The sequence below is a fragment of the Pleurodeles waltl genome, chromosome 6 (genome assembly GCF_031143425.1).
Source record: "Pleurodeles waltl isolate 20211129_DDA chromosome 6, aPleWal1.hap1.20221129, whole genome shotgun sequence".
Lineage (NCBI taxonomy): Eukaryota > Metazoa > Chordata > Amphibia > Caudata > Salamandridae > Pleurodeles > Pleurodeles waltl.
Genome location: NC_090445.1, coordinates 294,068,707 through 294,090,958, shown reverse-complemented (window position 1 = coordinate 294,090,958; position 22,252 = coordinate 294,068,707). Strand labels below are relative to the sequence as shown.

At 43.0% G+C, this 22,252-nt stretch overlaps 1 protein-coding gene across 2 annotated transcripts in view; it reads right to left on the bottom strand.

Annotated features, from left to right (window-relative positions):
- The window catches only part of PRR29 (proline rich 29), a 527,555-nt gene that overhangs the window by 349,332 nt on the left and 155,971 nt on the right, over positions 1-22,252 (bottom strand). For both annotated transcript variants that reach the window (XM_069238100.1, XM_069238101.1), the window contains exon 2: positions 18,727-18,817. In XM_069238100.1, coding sequence (XP_069094201.1) covers positions 18,727-18,817 — 91 coding nt within the window. The remainder of the gene's footprint in view (positions 1-18,726; positions 18,818-22,252) is intronic.

Below are 22,252 nucleotides of genomic sequence, written 5' to 3'. Positions count from 1 at the left end.
AAGGAAAAGTCTTTCATGCCTCTCTGACCCCCTCCTTCCTGAGGAGAAAGGAATCAGTTTCTCTTTGGTAAGTCTGGGCCATTTCTGATTACATCAGCTTGCGCTATGCACTGATTTTCTCAAATGTCGCTGGGGTGGGGGTCGGGAGTGGCAGCAGAAATGCTTCCACTACATCCCTGCCCTGGGGGGATGGTTTGATGGCCCCGGGAGGAAGTGCTAGCTCTACCCCTGCGGGTCACAGCCAGGATGTAGCGGTTACGTCCTTGGCATAGCAGCCGAGGACATAACTGTTACATCCTGGGTACAGAAGAGGTTAAAATCGTGACAATTTACTTCTATATGGGGCTGAAGTAGTGATTTGTTTGCATTATTTCACAATAATCATGCAAAATGTCATGAAATGTCGTGAAACGAAAAATTGATTGCAAGGGTACATATGACATTCAGAAGAAACTATCGGGTTTTGCTGTTACCACAAGGCTCTTTCTACTTCAGGCAATATCTTACCACTGAAAAGCATACAACATTTTGCACCCACAACATCTTATGAAATTTCAAGAAATTCAAATAACATCAAATTCATGAATTTCAGGAAATGTGTCTCTGTATATTTATAATCCGATATGGAGCACAATTCTTATGTTCTGCAAAGAATTCTCTTGTAAAAATGATGTTTTAAACATGCACTTTAAGGGGATCTGTTAGAAATGTCTCCCTCTACAGGGTCACCTCCAAACGTTTTGCCTTCCTCCTTCTGGATTTGTGCATGTTGGCCTTAAAACTTTGTGCATTTACCACTACTAAACAGTGATAAAGTGCTTGTGCTAACTCCCCTAAACATGGTTTGATTTGCAGATACCTCATTGGCGTATTTAAGTTACATGTAAGTCCTGTAGAGTTGTATACCATATACAGAGGGCCTGTAAATTAAATGCTACCAGTGGGCCTGCAGCACCTATTGTGCCACTCACTTAAGTAGCTCTTTAAAACATGTCCCAGACCTGCCATTGTAACCTGAAGGTAGTGTTCAAGTCTGCCATATTGACCTGCCATTTAAAACCTCTTGTCAAGCCTTAAATTTTCCTTTTGTTGCATAGATGTCACCCCTAAGACAGGGTGCTGTGAAATTAAAAGGTACGGAATGTACTTTTAAGTTTTACATGTTCTAGTAGTGTAAACTCCCAAATTTTCACTACTGTGAGGCCTACCCCTTCCATAGTATAACATTGTGGACGTGTTATATTTAATAAGCCGTAGTTCCCAAACCAGAGGTGGTGGATATGTCATGTTTGGTATCCACAAACTTCTAATGATAAACACTCTTTAATTGTAAAGTCAGATTTATCATGACAAGTTTGAAAATACCACTTTTAGAAAGTTGGCATTTTCCTGCCCCTAGCCTTCTATATCTGTGGCTTGTCTTAGGTCATATAACTGGATGTAACTGAAAGTTAGGACATTGTGAATTCTCTCCAGACATTCACATACTAACCATAATACCTGAGTCTAAATGACCAATTAACTTGATGGGGGCGGAGCTAAGCACAGCCCTGCTTACATCTGAATAGGCTGGGCTCTGCCACTGCCAAATAGGCTTAACGACTCTTTATGGCCAGTGCTGAGAGCTAAGACAGGGGAGGCAGGAAACTGCTGGAACATAAAAGATCCCTTCTGGAAACTTCTCCCAACTTCTAGGAGCAGGGTACCAAGGTATAAAAATTATTAGAAATGCAATACGTCTCAAATTTGATTGAATGTGAGCTTTGGTGTTACAAATGACAGTGCCTATTACCCATGTGTTATGGGGTGTGTGTATGTGGTGTTTAGTGGAATTATGTGGAATTATTTGGGTTGGAGTGAATTGTTAGTTGTGGAATTGTGGGACACAGAATTGTGTGGTGTGGAATGTATTTGTGTATTGGAATTAGGTGGAATGGTGTGTAGTGGAATTATGCGGATAGTAATTATGTGATATTGAGTGTACTGGAATTATGTGGAATGGGATTATGTGTTATAAAGTGTTATTATGTGGAATGGTGTTTTTTGTTGTGAAGTGGTATGTAGTGGAGTTTATTTATGTGGTGTGTTGTTAAATGTTGTGGTATGATATGCAATTCTATGTTTTGGATTGGATATATGTTATGTGTTGTGTAATTGTGTTGTTGATTTGAATTATGTAGTTTTATGTTGAATTGTGTGGTGTGGTTTGGAAATGTGAGAAACCACAAATAGTAAGCAGTGGGTGGGCTCCAAGGCCCTTGTATACAATTTCGTTTGCGTGTTGTTTTAGGCAAGAACTAACAAAATAGATAAATTAAATAGACAAGAATTTACAATAAACTCATAGGAAGAAACAAGGTGTTGAATAGCACAAAACAGCATACAATAAAAGTTTACTACACTGACCAAATACTTAATGGCTAAAATGTAAACAAATGTAGAGATGAAACACATTCACATACAACTCATGAGGAACGAGCCATGACTGCGATTTACAACTAACTTTTACTGGCTTTACGAACTTTCTTTTACAAACCCATAACTCGGAGTAACCTCCATGAAGCTTAACATAAAGTAGCATGACCCAATTTAATTAGTTTAGAATCAGATCATCATCGTAAGATATGGTGATTATTTTCAGAAAGTTTCTCACAGTGCACACAATACTGACCCCTGTCTATGACCCCAATGCATTTCGGACTAAAACGATCCTTCGTTAGGGGGATGCCTCTACAAATAAACAAACCGCTATTGTTTATAAGTTGAAACTAAGTTATAAAAATGCACATGAAGAGCAAAATGAAAGTACAAACTACAAGATTTGTGTGCAATAAAGACTGTGACGCATATCCATGAAAAAAGTATCTTAAACAAACCCTCCAAACAAACAAAACCTGCAAACTTGGCAACTACAAGAGAAAATCATAAATATGAAACCACTGGAAAATAACAGTATAGGCAATCTTACGTGAAGCATCATCCTAGTTTTTGTGACATCTCATTCAAATAACATGCTTACAAACTACATGTATAAAGCTGCAGAGTTCATTAAATCACTACCCAAATTTGTGTTTCAAAACATGCAGAAACTTAAAGTGCTGTAATTCCAAGATGAACTCAAGAATAAGGAAACCAATGTCATTTTTACCGAAGTCCCAAGTCTAAATGATCCCATGTGAACACCTGAACAGAATACAGATGCCTTTTGTTGCACCTTGTGTATTAAAGCAGTGTGAAAGATCACATGCATGTTGTTGATGTGGGGACCATCTTTATCGATATGTTTCCAGACAATAGATATAATGTGAAAGACATCTCAAGATGGAAATCATTCTTGGTGATTATATGCACACTAAAAAAAGGAGAAACCAAAGCGATTCTTACCAAAGACCGGAAACTTTGGGGCATATTTATACTCTGTCTGTGCCGAATATGCGTCAACATTTTGACGCATATTCGGCGCAAACCTTGCCCCATATTTATACTTTGACGCCCGACCTCGCGTACGTAAAAAATCCTCCGTGTGCATCATTTTTTGGATGTGGGAAATCGCCTTGATTAATGACATGTAAGGCAGGCGTTCCCGTCCCAAAAATGACTTTAAGGCCTGTGCGACTTATTTATACTCCTGCGTCTTTTTGACGCACAGGAGGGGATGGGTCTTACAAAACGGCGCACAGCCTGATGTGCGTCTTTTTTTAACGCCTTGGTGAGGGCAGGCGTTAAGGGACCTGTTGAGGTACTGGGTTTTTCAGAACCGGTACTGATCCGGTAACCCAGCGGTGCCAGGGTACACCCAAAGACCTCGGGTACTTTCCTGATTCAGATCACAGAAACTCAGAGTCTTCTAGGTGAAGTCAAAGATCGAATTTATTGGCTGCAACCAAGTGACAAGCGTCCTAGAAGTACAACAGCACGGTTTGTATGTTCTCAGGAGACTGTGTGTCAATGCAAAGTCAGGTTTCCTTATATACAGTTTTTTAAGCTTCAGGCAAACATTCTTGACATTTTGGTTGGTCATTCACATGTTTTCACTACAAAGGAAAAAACAGTGTCATGATGAAACCTTATATTTCATGTCATCCAACCCATAATAAATTACCCGGCAAGGCCTAGTATTTTACATCAGATAAGTGTGGACCCCCAATAAAAACGGGCACCTCCCCCTCGTAAAGTAAGAAGAAGAAAAGAGCAGGTGCAGGTGTGAGCAAGATTAGGCAGGGTGTGTGAGCGATAATAAGGGTTTTATGGCATGGTGTGCCTTGATGCTATCTGATTCGGCCACTGGGAGAGGGACTGACCAAACAGGTTTGGCCTGAGGCAATGGTTCCAGCTTGCCCAGGCCAGAGAGAAGTCAATCAAGGTGTACGTGTCCTTGGAATCAAATCTGACTGTATTATAAGCCTATGTGAGGGCTACTTTTAAAAATGGCTGCTGTGTATAAAATGGGAGCCACGAGTGCAGGACGAAAATGGCGATTTCGAGGTGAAAACGCTGCTGGAATTGAGCGAAAATGCTCATGCTTAGTGTACTAGTCATTATCGGTCTTTTGATACTAAAATCGTACTGCTGTGGCAAAGTAAATTACATGGGTCCAGAATTTTTAGAACCACACTGTGGGCTCACTTCCATGGTCTCTGACCATGGAAGCAGTCCAGAGGTGCCCTTCCCTGCCCCAGGGACACCCCCTGCCACCCTCGCCCACCCCAAGAGGACACCCATGGATGAGGGGACCCATCCAAGGTAAGTACAGGTAAGACGAGGTAAGTATATATATTTTTTTTTAAGTGGCATAGGGGGGCCTAATTTGGGCCCCCCTACATGCCACTTATGACGCACAACCCCCATTTTTCTCTACGCCGGCACTGCCTAGTTAGAGTCATTTTTTTTACTCTGACTAGCCTGCAGCACCGGCTAACGTAAATTCTTAAATTAGGCGACCGCATGGTGCGTAGGAATGGCGTTAGCAGGCAGTAACATTTGTGACGCAAACCAGCGCCGGCGCTGGTTTGCATCTAAGTGATTACATGTGAACTTGCGAACAGAACCTAGATGTTATTCCTGGTTGGTGTGTATTGAAGCAGCGTGAAAGGTTGTGTATGCCAGGGAATCCATTACTATATCCGTTAATTTTCAGAAGACAAAACGTGAAGAGCATCTTGAGATGAAAAATATTCTTAATGATTACACTAACCCTAGAAATTGTAAAGCGAAAAACACTAACTTAAAACCAAGCTGTGTGAATACCATTTCCCTAATAAAATAATGCAAACCATGAACATCGTGTTCTTATATCAAGCAGAAGGTGAACACCATTTTATAATAGGAAGCCATGTGGAATGCTTGTATGTGGAAAAATGTGAAGTGCTGTAGCGTGGCAAGAACAATATTTGTACCAATTGCCACAACGTTGCCCTAGGTCCTGAGAGAATGATCATGGAAAGATGCAATAAATCACACTCTCCTCTTCTAAATAAACAAAGAGAAAAAAAAAACAGTTCAATGGCTGGCAACTTTCCCCCGAAAGTGAACCACAAGTTGGCAAAAAGGACTGCAGGGACAATCAAATAAACTATGACTGCTCCTCCTTCAAACGTACATCTCATAAGAGTAGGAGCAAGATAAAACAATGAGGGAGCCCAGACTTGGATGCCTGCATTAGAACTGGTGAGTCCACGCTCGGTCAGGGATATGAATTCTTTCTAAATGCATTTTGAAACACCAAAAACATTTATATGTGACCTCAAATGAAATACAGAATGCACCCAGGAAATAATGTATAAATGCCTTTTCAAATGCAAGCACAAAACAAAGGGGAATAAGTGTATGAATGCTTTTTGAAGCACCAAAAGTATTTAAACACGACCTCAAAAGAAACACAGAACACAACCAGGAACAAACGTATGAATGCCTTTTCAAATGCAAGTAGAAAACAGAGGAGAACAAGTGTATGAATTCTTCTTGAAGCACCAAAAATATTAAATTGCGACCTCAAAGTAAGACAGACAGAACGCAATCAGAAAAAAATGTATAAAAGAAAGGCATGCGAAGCGCAGCATCTGTGAAGCAGGTGCAGCACTAATCAAGCCCAAAATATACAAACACTGGAGGGAACTGCATGGTTCAAATGAAGCACAGTGTCCATTATACGGGTGCTGCTCTGACCAGGAAATGCTCATCCAGAATGTAATGGAGCTGTGAACAAATAATAAAATAGTCCCTCCAAGAAACAGATAAAGATTCAAAGTGCAAAGATACAGAAGTTGGTCCCTGCTCCCTGGGTGTAAAGAAAAGTCAAAAAGGACTGAAAAAGAGGAAGGATCGCCCATTAGCAAGCAAGTATTTTTAAAGGACACTAACATAGGCAAATGACAAGCAATGAGTGAGGTTGAACAACAGTGCAAGAGCTGCCTAGGCTCAACTTATAATAGAGCTTTCAGACCCATTTTTCAATTCACAACTGGAACTGCGCAAGGACTCGCAGACGACTGCCTGCTGCTCTATACTGCTGTTGCCTCCGCCAGACTGCTGCTATACCTGGAAGAACTGCTTTGCTGCCTGGAGCCTGTCTTGAACCTTCAAAGGCCAGCCCTGCAGTGGAGCACTGCATCTTCACTTACAGCCATGACCTCTGAAGTGATACCAAGGGTTAGTTTTGCTGGCCTCATGTTCAGAGTCACAGGGACATAACAGGCTGCCACCATCATGAACTCACACCTGGACCCAGCCTGAGTGAGACTTGAAGGCCCGAGTGGTTTCCACCCACGCCTGTTGGTTGTAGTGCTTAAGGTGTCTAGATGGCCATTTTCGAAAACTGAGGAATTTCTATTTTGAACCTTAAACTTTAAAAATTCATTACTCTAGTTCTACTAATTAGATTTTGATGGCTTTAGTGCCACATAATGTATTACAAAAGTCTCTATTTTTCTAACCTAGTTTGGGATTTTTATTGTTTTGTGTTTTCACTGTATTCCTGTTTGTGTGGTGCATAAATACTTAACACATTGCCTCTAAGTTTAGCCTAACTGTTTTTTGTGCCAGGCTATTCAGAGTTAAGCACAGGTTAAATTAGTGAATTTTGTGGTTCACCCTGCAAGGTTTTGTGGCTGTTTCATGACCAGGGCCCACACTCCACTAAAACAACAACCTAACTTTTCACAGGAACTTTTAAAAATAACATTTGTCATTTTAAAAAGAAGAACAGATGAGAATCCATCTGGAGGCCTTTTTTCATTGAAAGCAATGTACTACATCTGTTTCCAGACTGGATGAGTTGTGAAACCTCTATGAGAGTGTGCAGGGCAATGCCATTGTGGTCCAGATGCGGACGCGCTACAGGTGAGCTCCTGACTGTGCAGCAAGCTTTCCAATAAGAGCCAAGGGGTTGCTCTTCCTCACGAAAATACAATGGGAATGAGTGGCAGCAAACAGATAGTGGCATCTTGTTTAATATGTGGAAACAAAGTACTGACACAAAACACTCTTCAAGATGGTGCCAACATTTAGCTCAATACTAATGGTCAGTCACAGAGGGTCTCCTGCTTTTGGTCATTGAGGTGCTCAACCACTACGATCACCTGCTGGTGCATGTTCACCACCTCGGAGGGCACAATGGAACACTGCAACAAGAAGATACTGCTGACACCAGTGATAAGGTGAGCGGGGCTCAGGCACGTTAGTGGTGAGTTTCCATTTGCTAATAAGAGTACAGGGAGTAAGGAAAATATCAATAAAACCCCCTTGAACAACCCTGTTTGTATTGCGATTGCACAAAATACTAATGAGGGGTCTGCCACGAGTTGGCACCGAGCCTAGGAAGAGGATCCTAGGTTACAGATTTCAAACTGATGATAGGAGTTCCCCTCTCACAAGTGAATAAGTCACATAGAGAATGATACTGGTAAAGAGCAAGCAAAGGAGGTTACTATTTTTTAGAATAAACCCCAGCATTAACTTATTGTGACCAAAACTACAGAGCACGCATACAACTAATATGGGAGAGATCACAAGGAGACCCCAATGGAGGTGGTGACCCCCAGCCCACAGGATAAAGAGGCATTTCTGAAAAAGTGTGATTTGGGCATTATGGTCTATGGCCTCTAGAAATTATTAATAGACATAGCTGAATTCAAACATGATTGAACTTTCTCTGCGGAGACTGCTGAAAGAGTCTAGGGTGAGCAACAGGCAGCAGTCCTCAAGCAGCCCAGATCATAAAATCAACTTCTAATCCAGCAGCAGGTCTTCGATATGATGGCTGCACAACAAATATGGTTCAGCAAACCCTCGTCAAACACAACCTCTAAGCATGTTTATTTGAACTTCAGCAGCAACTCACCAAAACCTTGTCAGAACAATTTCAGTCTGTCAAATCAGAAATTCACAATATCTGACCTGACAAAGGACGTCCCGGCAATTGGGGCAAAAGTGAGTGCCAAAGAGGATTGTGCTCATCTTTCCGGACTTGTGCCAACAAAAACCAAACAGCAATTTCAGACCTATCTGATGATATGGAGGGCATCGAAAGGAAGTTGTCACAAAAGGGAGGTTTGTTCCAGACTTGTACTGTGTATTAAGTCCCAAGGCCCCAACTAAGATTGTGATACTCAGATCCCATTGGGTGGGGCCACTACATCTGGATTTGGGCCCACTTGAAGTGACATGATTGTCAAGCTAGTGACATTGGAACTGAAGGACTTAATCCTGAGTGCTGTCCAGAGACAATAATCTATAGCATTTGAGAAATGCTTGATCCAGATATTTCAGGACATGTCTCAAGCAATGAGGACCCTTTCCAAAAATACCTTAGATCTTATATAAAGATGATCTAGCCATTCACATTGATACACAAAATCCATGGAAAAACTAAAGTGATCAGGTCTCTGGAAGAAGGGAGGGAAGTATTGATACTGCCAAGGTCTCCAAGTGATTGGAGGAATCCTCCACACTAAGAGACCAGCACATATGGTATACCAGATGGGAGGAGAGAACAAGTAAATCCAGCAAGAGAGGGAGCGGAAAGCGAATGACAAAATGAGTGGCCACTGGCACCTCTTAACTTGCTGTTGAAAGTCTGAGTACTAAGCCACCATGAGGAAATCAATGTAAGAGGGTTAGTGCATCGGATGAGGGGGCCCAAGTGACACTGGTGTGACTTTCCGACTCACTGAAGACATGACACCTATTTGTCTACGGTTATTTGGGTTACATTGCATTTGTATATTGGAGTTTTTTCCTCAGTGAGGAACTGCAAGTTTGTGGGAGGGAAGGGGGACACTTTTCACATGTTGCATTCACCATGTTCTGATTGCCTAATGAGTTGTGATTTCAGGGACTTGTAGAGACCTGGGTGGGCCAGCACCCTCCCCATATGTACTATAAAAGGAGATTGTTTTACTCATAGCATTGAATATTTGGGGTCTTAACAACCCAGTCAAATGTAACAAGATATGAAGGTCCACCCGCAATGAGTCACCTGATATAGTTTTACTCCAGGAGGCATATTTGTTGACCAAAGACACTAGGCTCATGGACAGAGACTGTACCCCCACACAATTCTTTGCCTCCCGGACAAATAAAACATTCAAGAAGGGTGATGCAAGTCATTCATAGGCATCTATCAATAAAGAAAGAGATTGTTTATACTGACTCCACAGAAGGGTGTTATTTCACGGCCATAGACCTTCTTAGAGGACGGGACATCACATTGGTAAGTTCCTACTTCCCCAATAGTAATGAGGAGGGGTGCATCCTATAAATACTAGATAAGAATATGGAGACTGCGAGGGGAGAAATACTGTGGTCAGGTGACTTAAACATAGTCCCTAAGTAGGAAAACAAACAAAAAAAGAGCAAAAACTTGAAAGCTCTGAGCTTAAACAAAATCACTGCTAAATTCTTCCCCATCTTCAAACAGGAACGACATCAGTAGTCAAAGCAACTCAAGAATACACAAATATTTACAAGGCTCACAATCAATCAAACATTAAAATGCTGCAAGTCTCCTATACTCAACAACAGCAAGAGAATCTGGTTACTTCCATGGATCTTCCCTCAGATTTTAATGGGGCAAAATTCCACCCAAAACTCTCTCCACAGCCCAAACTTCCGGAGGTGTAAAATGTGTAAAATGTCTGCTGCTCATTAACGCACACCCATCATCCCAAACAAAGGTCAAGCTGCAAACAGCTTCCGTGGATCATCAGTAGTTAGCACCAGAATCATTTGTCCCACCTCACAGCCAGACTGTGCAGCACGTTACTTCCTCAAATGGCTTAATTTAAGCTACTGCCATTAGATCACAGCTATACAGCTGTCTAGAGAGTAAGCCTTTATCATATACCGGCACCCCTCAAATGCTATTGGATGATGAAATGAGCGCAAGGAATATAACTAAAACTGCATTCCCACCTCAATATTAATCCTGGAACAGTACCAATGACTTAAACAGGCATTACATTCTGAGACTCATGCAGGAATATCTGAGGCATCAGTCCTCTTTGAGTGCAGGAGCAATTGAATTTAAGTCAGGAAATCCCCACAAAGCAACAATAAGAACTTGGTAATCAGCAGCATTGCAAAGCTGGTTTTGTCAAAACACAGAGGTTGTCATTATGACATTGGTGGTCTATTCTAGACTGCCGTGGTGATGCCACAGAGGCGTTAATCCACCCACCAGATTATGACACACAAATTTACAGAAACCAGCCACAATCACAAGTCCGCCAGACCCAACAAAGGCAAAAAACTGTCGGACCCACCACACTCACCACTATGCCAGCAACACACAACCCTCCAAATAATGACCCACAAATCACCACACGGACATTCAACATGGGTCAGCCATTGGTGGTGCACACTGCCATGGCGGGATTGGGCACCCACACCACTTCAAGCCAACATTGGACAAAATAAAATAAACACACCTGACACATATACACACACCGTACACACCCACCAAAAGCAGTATAAAACACCCCCCCCACATAACTCACAATCATTTGCAAACATGAAAAGACTGCTACACCTTGCCAGGCCAATCCCTTAGAGAACTGCTGACACACACCACATCTACCTATACACCCGTCACGCATCACACACCACCCACCCTACCACGACACTGAACACCTCTGCACAACACACACAACACAAAATAGGCTTGTCACCACAAAGGCACCCCCGTTTCACTGATGAGGATTTGCGGGTGATAGTGGAAGGAATCGTCAGGGAAGAGCTACAGCTGTTTGGTGCACAGGTCCAGCAGATGTCCATTGCCAGGAAGATGGAGCCATGGTGGAGGATGGTGGATAGGGTGAACTCCATGGGACAATATCCAGGCACAAGGGGTGACATCCGAAAGAGGTGGAACTACCTATGGGGGAAGGTGTGTTCCATTGCATCAAGAAACCAGGTCGCCATCATGTGGACTGGCGGTGGACCCCCACATGCTGCCCCACAGTTGACTGTAAAAACTAGTGCAAACAAAGTTATAGTTATGCCATTTCAATCTTCTAATAACCCACCTACCCAAGGAGTTGGTCTTACAGTTTAACATTTGCATCCCTGTCCCTCTTTTTAAAATGATGGCAACCCCTCTGATGTGTTCTTCCTGATCTGAGAAGGCAAACTGATCAATCCACTTTTGTTTTGAAAATCAACCCTACTCTCCATTTCTGTTACGAGCATTCCTCGCCGGATTCAAATGTGAGCCCTACCATCCTCCAAGTACTGAAGTACACATTTCTGACTCACTTTAGACCTAAGACAAATAACAATTTATGTTAACAACTTACCCATCTCCACTCATCTCTGATCTTTATCAGGGTAAATGATCACTAGGATTTTAGGATAGACATGAATGCAAGCAAATAATAGAAAGTGACTATAAGGATAGTTTTTTTGTTGCTTTTTTCCCATATGCTCTACACTCAGTGCTCAATCTGGTACCCACCCCTGGGAAACACTCCACATATTTACCGGCATTATACTAATGCCCTTGAGACTCCCATCAGAGTGAATACCTTCTTATATGAAGAGTGTTCTCCAACACCTATGCCGCACTTCAGTAGTGGCTATATATATGGGGAATGAGTACCAGCCCTTCTTTAGGATCTAGATTAAGGCATCAACATCCTCAACTTTCCGTTAATTATGCACACTAAGTGAAACATTGCCAGGAACCTTAGTTGGACTTAAGCACCTAACTTCTAGAGTTTGTCCATCCTCCTGCCAAGTTCACACTGTCGCTGTTCTGTGGCTTTGCAGATGTCCGACCTTATAGTGAAGGTGAGCCCATTGTTTGTATAGGACCTATTTTTCAACCCAAACCCCAAGATAAGCTCCTTTACTGTATATGACAAGAGATTTATCGAGATTTGTCTTAGTTTTTGGGGGCTAGGGTTTCTCCTCAAAGGATCTCTATATGCTCTTTGGCTCTCTGTCTCAAGGTTCCCATCTGGCCAGTAATAGAGGTATGAAAAGGTGGGGGAACATGGAGACCACACACTAGCCGGTCACGAGCTCCCAGTCAGAGGAAAACCTTCATCTGGATGTATCAGTTAAGCTGAACTCCCCCCATACCCTCCACAGTATTGGCACATTAGTGATTGGGAATATTGAGGGAAAATAAGAGTGCTTAAGCTACTTTAAGATGTTTTACCTGTCTTTGTGGATGCTCCGATCCGTTGCCTCCATGGCCTCTGTTTGGCTTCCCTGCTGGCAAGATGTAGCATGGGAAATACATCATTGCAAGGAAGCGCTCACCAGGGGTCTGTCTGGCAGAGCCAGCACAAGTCCCAACGCACAGGAGAAGACCCTGAGGATAGTCAGTAGGAACTCAGGAGCAGGCTCCATTACGGATTCTCCTGGTCTGCTGGCCCAATATCCTGACGGCTGCATTAAGAGAGTGGAAGCTGAGCTGTGTATGCCACAGACCACCCCTAGTAGCCTAAAGGGAAGTAACTTCCGAGATATTAACTGAAACCATATGAATGTGACTGAGCAGGAGCCAAATCGATGGTTCAGGTATTCATTGCACACTAATTCTTTTAAACCTGACATAACATTTAAAGTACCAGCAGGAGAGGCCCCTAATTGTCCCAGGCAGGCTCATAAGTACCCAGTAAATAAGGATCAGAAAACTAGGAAGATGGCACAATTGTTAAAAACTAAGGCCCTCATAATAACATTGGCGGTATATGCCGCCTACTGCCATGGCGACGGCCACCAAGGTACCGTCGCCGTGGCTACCAACCGTCCACCATATTATGACCGTAGCCAAAATTCTGCCAGAAGGCTGGCGGAATTCCGGCTACCGTCATGGTGGCTTCAGTTAGGTGGCACTGCTGTGAGCAGCAGCACCATGCCAGAAGAACGCAGCCGACTGTATCATGACCCATGACATGGCCTGGCGATGTTCCACTGGCGGATGCTGCTGCTGGTAGCAGTGCCGGCTCACGTCTCCTGATGGAGGACCCCCTGCTAGAAGGTAAGTCAGGTGCTCTGACAGGAGACGGGGGTGCTGTGTGTGTATGTGGGGGTGTGTATGTTTATGTCTGTGTGCATGCATGCAGGTGTGGGGCGTGTGTGATGCGTGTGCGCATGCATGTATGTGAGTGTGCATGTATGTTGTGACGTGTGAACGCATGTGTGCTAATATGTATGTTAGTGAGTGTTGCTGTGTGTGTGTATGAATTTATGCATACGTGGGTGAATGTGGGTATGCGTGTGTGTATGCGTGTGTATGTACGTGTGTGTATGTGTGTGTGTATGTTGGGGGAACAGAAGGGGGAGTGTGGGGGAGGACTCTGGGGAGGGGGATTCGGGAGACCCCTATCAGTGCCAGGAGAGGAATACCGCCATGGTTTTCGTGGCGGTACACAAACCACAGAAATCATGGCGGTAGGCTGGGACATTTTACTGAGTGTGGCCTAGTGACGGCCGTCAGGCTGGAGACTGTAGTCTCCAGCCTGACAGTCATTATCGCCCTGGGGGTGGGTGTGAAACTTTGGCGGTTTGGCTTTTTCCAAACCAGCAATGTCATAATATGGCGGTATATACAGCCAGCCTGTTGGGGTACTGCCGCCACTATTGCACCGTCCGCCAGGGTTGTAATGAGGGCTTAAGTCTCCGATCACAGGGAAGAAGACAGGTAAGGTAAAAGGGCTGGTAGATGTTGAGAGTAAAAATAGTACGAAAGCATCTCTCTCTGTTAAAGTGAGCCCATTGTTGAATTCTCCTTTTGGAGCCAGGGCCTCATCTTTTACCCCAAACGCAGAGAAGGCATCCCCAAATGTAATCCAGGAAGAATGGAGGGGTGCTCCCTTCAAATGCAAGTTCGTCAACAAAAGAGGGTGTAATGAATCCAGGAACACTAGCAACCAGACAGGCTGATCTTTCTGATGTAGCTATCAATCAAACCACTCCTCTGAGTATCAGTAACAGGCCTGAGTACAGGAATCCAACATAAATATAAGTACCTTGACTGGGCCACCAGCCAAGCCTAAACTGTGTGACGGGTGGGTTGCAATGATTCTTTTGGGCCTCAAGGCAGAAATGCTAAAGAGATTTGAGGTCTCTGAAGCTAATCAAATGGTATACAAGCTTCCTGTTAAGCTTTAGTTAAAAAGGTAGGTGAGGTTGCTGAGCGCACTAAAGCACTGGAAGACGCGTTACTCAGGCCAATCTACATATTCAGAAACATTTGAAGGAGGTCATACAGAGGAGATGATTTCGAAAGACTTGAGAACCATTCATGGAGGAACAACATTAGGATTATAAATGTTCCGAAGGCAGTGGAGCGAGGGGATGATAAAAGTTTCATCATTACATTACTCAAATAAGACATGCCCTTGCACATCCCCAGATAGTAATCGTGTGCTGCCCCTTCTAGATACAGATTTTAAATATTTTGCTGGTCTGCCATTGACCAAACTAGAGGGCTTGGTTGAAAAAGAAAATGGTATCCCTTTTAATCAAACGGGATTTAAAGCCATGTCTAGCACTACAGATAATTTGGTTGAACTTTCCATGAACATTGAGAAAGGCCTTTGATTACATAATATTTCCGCAAAGCTGCTAAACGCCATGCAACTGTAGCATTTTACTAATTGGGCACAGGTCAAACTTGGCCTGAATCAAGGTCTGTTATCCAGAATATTAATCAAGAGGAGACTGAAGCTAGGGTGTATCCTTTCCCCAGTTCTTTTCAACCTTTTTATTTCTGATCTAAGCTCACACTTGGATGCAGCTCCACTCACTCACCGAACCTAGCCCTATGCCAGATGATGTAGTTCTCATGAATCAGAATGGAATAGGACTGCAGAGGCTCCTAAACAATCTAAACACCTACTGCATTAAAAATAAAATGCCTGTCAACCTTGCAAAATCTCAGGTTGTAGTGTTTGAATGATCAAAAAAGAAGGAAGCTGGTCTCTGGGTGGATACCCCGTTTCCAGAACTACAAGTTAAAGTTACCTCAGGGTCTGGCTGCAAGATCACCTGTCTTGCCATCTACATTTAAATTAAAAAAGACAAGCATCACTTCTATGATTGCAACATTTAAGTCACTGCAACATAAATTGCACAGCACAACTCTGTCTTGCAAGAGGAGGTTGAAGCAAGGGTGTGTTCTTTTCCCCCTTTGCTTTTCAACCTTTTTATTTCTGATCTCAGCTCACACCTGGATGCAGCCAAATCTCACTTGCTGAACCTCGGACTATGCCAGGTACCTTCATTGCAATACACAGATAATGTGGTTCTCATTTTTCTCACGAGAATAGGCTGCAGAGGCTACTAAACAATCTACACACCTATGCATTGAAAATGGAAGGGCTGTCAGCTTTGCAAAGTATCAAGTTGTTGTTTGGAAGAAAGATCTAAAAGAAAGGAAGATGGTTTGGACTCATACCCCTTTTTCAGAACTATAAGCTAAAATTATCCGGGGGTATAACTGCAAGACCGCCTGCCTTACCATCTACATTTAAATTCAATAAAGCCAAGGATCGCTTCTATGATTGCAGCATTTCAGTCCCTGCAACGTAAATTGCACGGAACAACTCTGCCTTCTCGTCTTTCAGTCATAAAGGCTGAGCGTATTCCAACAATCCGCTTTGGAACAGAAGCTTTCCTGGGAAAGTTTGGGTCCTTTCTCAACTCCACACCAGGCAAGGTATTTCACCTCTTATATCATCTCTATGTGCGGGGAGCTCTGATCCGCTGACAGAGCTAACGGAGTTTTTGTAACTCTGCACTCTGTTTGGAGTGCAAAGTAACTCCAAACACAAAGCTAGCCCCGCCAGCGGAGCGGAGATCACCCAGTGCTCACTGCAGCCCAGTTATGGGCTGCACAGTGCTAGCGCAAACGGTCTGGGCTTGCACTGTGCAGCCCATAACTGGGCTGCAGTGCACACTGGAGAACAGAGCGAGGCAGATGCTGCAGAGAGAGACTTGTCGCCGATGGATGATGAGAAGAGGAGGATCCGCTGGAAGACCCAGGTAAGTCCTCATCTCTTACTCTCTTTTATCATTGTTTGTGAACACTGGTGCACAAACAAGGACTGAAATGGCAGCTTTCGCTGCCTGTGGCCCTCTCCTGAATGCACCTTATCTCGGAGGCGCTAAGCAGGGTCAGGCCTGGCTGACCAGGCCTGACCCTGCTTAGCGCTTCTGAGATTGGGCGCATTCAGGGCTATGCAGATCACGGAACTCCACCTCCACAGAATTCCACTTAGTTTTTTTTCAAGTCAGACTCCGTGAACTCCGCCTAGGCCTACCTATTTGATCAACAACTAATACAAAAAGGCTCCATACTCAAATACATGTCAGTATTAAGGAATTCAGACCAGGCAATATTGTGCTTTCTGATATGGAAAGAAACACAATTAGGCCTTCTGCCAAAAAACAAACAGCTCGGTGCAGGCATTTCAGTTGGCCCTGAAGCACTTAAAAAGTAACACGGCTATGGGAGCAGGCCCTACCTCATATTTCTTACAAAACAATTTCAAACAAACAAATCAAGAGGCTCACGGGAAAGAGAGACAAACAAAACAGGAAAAGAAGCGACACATAGATGTCTAGCAATTTTACAAGCAGTCCTGTGCGCAGGAATACTTAACAGTTCTAACCAAAAGCTTTTATAAAATCAAGCTTCTCCAGCTATGCTTTGGAATGTTTTTAATTTCAACAACTGACTGCCTGCCTTAATGGCTTCCGAGATCTCTGCTACCAGTGCAGACTTTGCCACCAACAGGATGAAAGTTTGACTCACATCCTATCAATATGTCCTGTGCTAGTGATTGTAGCCTTCATAAAATTCATGTTAAAAGCAAACAGATTGCTGGCAGCTGAAAGGTCGATGATCAGTCGGTATGCAGCTTAACAACTAGTTGACCTGCCAGCACGGGTGTATCACAACTCTTAAACAACACTACATGGTCTGCGCTAATATATCTGCATTTTAGTCCGGGAAAAAGAGTGGGAGAGTGCATGGTTGTGGCAGTACTATCTCCAGTACAGCATTACAACGTTTTCTCTGCATTTTGCAGTGCAGTTTGCTCCAGGCTCTTGCACTTTAGCCCGGAAGTATGGAAGTGACAATGTAAGACCATCTCCGTACTATTGTTCGAAAAACTAGGGCCCGTATTTATACTCCGTTTGCGCCGAATTAGCGTTGTTTTTATCGACGCAAATTCGGCGCAAAACTAACGCCATATTTATACTTTGGCGTTAGACGCGTCTAGCGCCAAAGTATGGGCAAATAGCGTCATTTTTTTGCGTGAACGCCTTCCTTGCGTTAATGAGATGCAAGGAAGGCGTTCCCGTCTAAAAAAATGACGGCGACGCAAATGCGTCGTATTTATACTCCCGGGCAAAAATCACGCCCGGGAGGTGGCGGGTCAAAAAACCCCGCATTTGCGCCACTATTTAACGCCTGGGTCAGGGTAGGCGTTAAGGGGCCTGTGGGCTCAAAATGAGCCCACAGGTGCCCTCCCCTGCCCCCAGGGACACCCCCTGCCACCCCTGCCCACCCCAGGAGGACACCCAAGGATGGAGGGACCCACCCCAGGGACATTCAGGTAAGTTCAGGTAAGTATAATTTTTTATATTTTTTAATTTTTTTTGGGTGGCATAGGGGGGCCTTATTTGTGCCCCCCTACATGCCACTATGCCCAATGACCATGCCCAGGGGACATAAGTCCCCTGGGCATGGCCATTGGGCAAGGGGGCATGACTCCTGTCTTTACTAAGACAGGAGTCATTTAAATGGCGTCTGGGCGTCGAAAATAATGGCGCAAATCGGGTTGAGGCGATTTTTTTGCCTCAACCTGACTTGCCCCATTTTAAGACGCCCTAACGCCATTTTCCCCCTACGCCGGCGCTACCTGGTCTACGTGGTTTTTTTCCACGCACACCAGGCAGCGCCGGTTTGCTAGCGCCGGCTAACGCCATTCCATAAATACGGCGCCCGCATGGCGCTTCAGAATGGCGTTAGACGGCGCTAAATTTTTGGACGCTAAACTGCGTTAGCACAGTTTAGCGTTAAAAAGTATAAATATGGGCCTTTGTTCGCAAAAGCTCCTGGCTTAAGGTGGCACTATTTTATTTTATCTTTGTAATCGCTTTAAAATGTTAACATTTCACGGATTTGTAATTATTCGTTTTAGTTAATTGAAATAAGCATATTTACTTACATTCATAGTATGTATCAAATAATATAAAATATCTCACCTTCTTTTGCACTGCCTCTTCTTACTGTTTGAGAAATAGGTGAAAAGGACCCTGGTATCTGCTGGAATATTGTTGTTGGCTGTTGTGGAATCTATAAAAAATAAGGAGTAACAATTTGGCAACTTAAATGTGTCTTCAATGATTTGTTAGGGAGAGCGATAAAATAAGGAATATATCTGGAAATGTCATGCATGCTTATTAATAAACGTATGGAGAGCATCCTACCCTCCTGCTGGTTTACTGGAGGCTCTTCATCTGGCCTTGGGCCCTCAGCAGAAAAGACTTGCTTTATTTAGTGATCCTCACCTGCCTGGAGGTGATATTTTGGCTGAAAGAGAAATACCTCAATAACTTTACAGTAAATCTAACCTAATGAGTGACACAGCAGATACTCATTGTTTATGTATGTAATTTCCTATCGCGCAAACTTGGTAAACAGTATTAAAGAGCTCCACAAATGAGCAAAAAGAATAAACAACTGATTTAGAGTTTGGCTGATGGGTGCTCCACCACAAAGTTGAGGGATATCCCGTCCGCCTTATTACAGGTATCATAGCATACAATGTACTTGTAATAAGATGGACAAGAATGTCTGTCACATGTGTGACAGAGTAACCCATCCTCCAACTCTAAATAAGGTGCCAGGTAAGAAATGATGATAAAACAATTTGAGTCTTAGACAAAAGAGGAGTGAATGCAGTTCCTAGTCTCAAAGTGCCTAAGGGATTAATGGGCAGATGTAACAAAAAAGGCATTTGCGATTCCGAAATAGCGATTTTTAAGAAATCGCTATTTCTGTTTCGCAAAATGCAATGTATCATATTTGTGATTCGGTAATAGCGATTTCTTAAAAATCTCAAATGCTATTACCGAATCGCAAATTGCGATACAGACCCCATTCGTGCCCATATTCGTGAATTTTTTGCATTTCCCAAATTGCAAATTCCTAACTGGAATTCGAAATTTAGGAAATGCAAAACCCGAGGTGCTGGGGGTCTAAGGCCCCCTCTGCTGCACCCCAAAAAAATATTTCAGGACATGTAAGGCACACACATGCCAAAGGGGCATTTGTGCGTTACATGTCAATTTAAAAAATGCATTTTTAATGCATTTTTTAAATTTGCACATGGTTAGCGATTCCTTAATGCCCAGTTCACATTAAGGAATTGCTTGTTACATGTGGTTTAGAAATCGCAAATAAGGATTCCTTATTTGCAATTTCTTATTTAGAGAATCGCAATTTGCGATTCTCTAAACAGGCTTGCAAATTTAAGGAATCGCTATTTTAACGATTCCTTAAATTTGTGTTAAAAATGCCCTTCACAAATACTGAAAGGCATTTTGCATTTGCAAACGGGCATTCAAAATGTTGTTGAACAAGGAGTCGATCAGAAAATAAAAGAAATACTGTGGAGCTGTCAGAATTGATTCATATATCACTCATGTTTAAATATGGGATGACCATGTAGGAGAGATTCAGCATTTCATACACAGAATTTTAATGTCATCCATCCATATAGGATGAAGTAGTCTTGGTTTGTACTCTTGCTTCAAAATGAAAACATTGAAGCGATTTAAAGGCAGTTGTGATGTGGTGAAATGTCTTACATCCAGAGAGAAATAAACAGACAAATATTAGGCTGCTTTATGGGGGCTGCAGAAGAACTTTAGGTAGGCCAACTAGGACTGAACTGTCATTATTGAGTCTAGACTGTACAAGCGACTAAAATACTGTCTTGTTTCAGAATAAACTGTTGCCTACTCTAAGCATACTAAGCTGACCATCACAAGGGTTCGACCTTTTAAATTTCATCTATTATCAAGGAGTAAACCAACATATTTGGCATCAACGAAGATAATTTGTTTACAGTCCAGGGCAGTGCAGAATTCAATCTTTGACTGAAAAGGAAGGTTGATTTTGTGGGTATAGTTTAACAGAACCTTTGGTTGTGAAAGATTAATGTTTAATTGATGCTTGGACATCCATCTTTAAACATTATCCAGGATTTTGGGGAACAGCAAAATGCCATTCAGAGATAAAATCTCAATATAGATCTGGATGTCATCTGCTTATCAGTCATACAGTGTCCCGAAATGGCTGAGAATATTGCAAAAAGATTTAATAAAATCTGCCTCAAGTGAGCAGGCTGTCTGGTCACCTTCTTGAAACACCAGTAGAATCTTTCCTGTTGTGCATATGCCAACCTCCTCAGTAATGAGGTAAAAGTATTTTATTTCTGTTTCGGATATTGTCAATGTTGTACCTCTAGAGTTTCCTTCACCTGAAGGAACATGTCTCCATTTTGAGGGCAAACCCTGCAGGGCTTTGTGGTGCTTCTTAATTTTAATTTCTTAATTTTAAATTTCAGAAGCCTCAGGGCTAAATGCCATTATTTGAAGGCATCAATCAATTCAATATTTTAGTGAGTTGTGTGGCTGTGTAGTAAAAAAATATGGTGCTAGGAGTAGCAGTTGTATCTTTCACCAATGAAAAGTAGATATTCTCATGATGGGCTGGGAAAAGGCAGGCAGCACTTCCCTTGTAGCAGTTCTAAACGATGCAAACCCATCTGTAGGTCAGTACAGTTTACTAAGGATCTTCTCTCACTAATGAGTGCAAGAATGTCTCTTTGAGTTCTGAATGCCTAGTATCCTGAGGCACAGAATGTGGGAATTATTGTTACAGCCTTGATAAATGCAGTGCATCTTATTGTCTTCTTGCCCCTCTGGCATGCCATTCAGACATGGTATAAATCCCATTCACTGCAAACTGTGGGCTCCATTTACAAGTCTCTAGTGGCACACTGTGCCATCGGAGTGTCATTTGTTTCACACAGTGTGCCAGACCATATTTACAAGGCCATGTAAAGCCACCCTTCATTTTTTTTAATGGCCTTGTAAATATGGAACCCTTTCATGCATAACACTGCGTGAAAGGGGTGTTCCATGGGCGTTGCTTGGGTATTCCCACGCAACACCCATGGAACCCAGGGGAATCCAATGCATTCCCAGATTTACAAGTCTGATGATGCTTCAGATTCCTATGCCACCTCAGGAGTGGCATAAGAGTGATGCAACAGGGAGAAATATCTTTATTTCCTTCCACTTTTTCCTTTATGTGTGCTGCATTCTGCAGCACACATGGAAACAAAAAATACCCCTTGTGATTGTTTTTGTGCAGGAAGGTGTCTCTGCATGCACAAAAACAATCATCACCAAAACGTAGGCACCCTTGTAGCATGGTATAAGGGTGCCCACATTGGTGTTAGGCAGCAATCTGTGTGTCAGCACAGGGGAGAGGACAGAAATGTGCTCTACCTTGTAGATACAGCACATTTCTGCCCTTTCCCAGTGGCACAGAGCAGCATAGCAAGGCACTTGTTAACCGCCCAGCGCCACAGGCCTCGTAAATGACACCCTGTGTATTTGGTACCCTCGGGAAGGAATATTATTTTGTGGTAGATATGGATAGCACTAGCTAATATCTGATGCCAGGGTCCCATGTAGTCTTCTGGCAGAGGTAAGA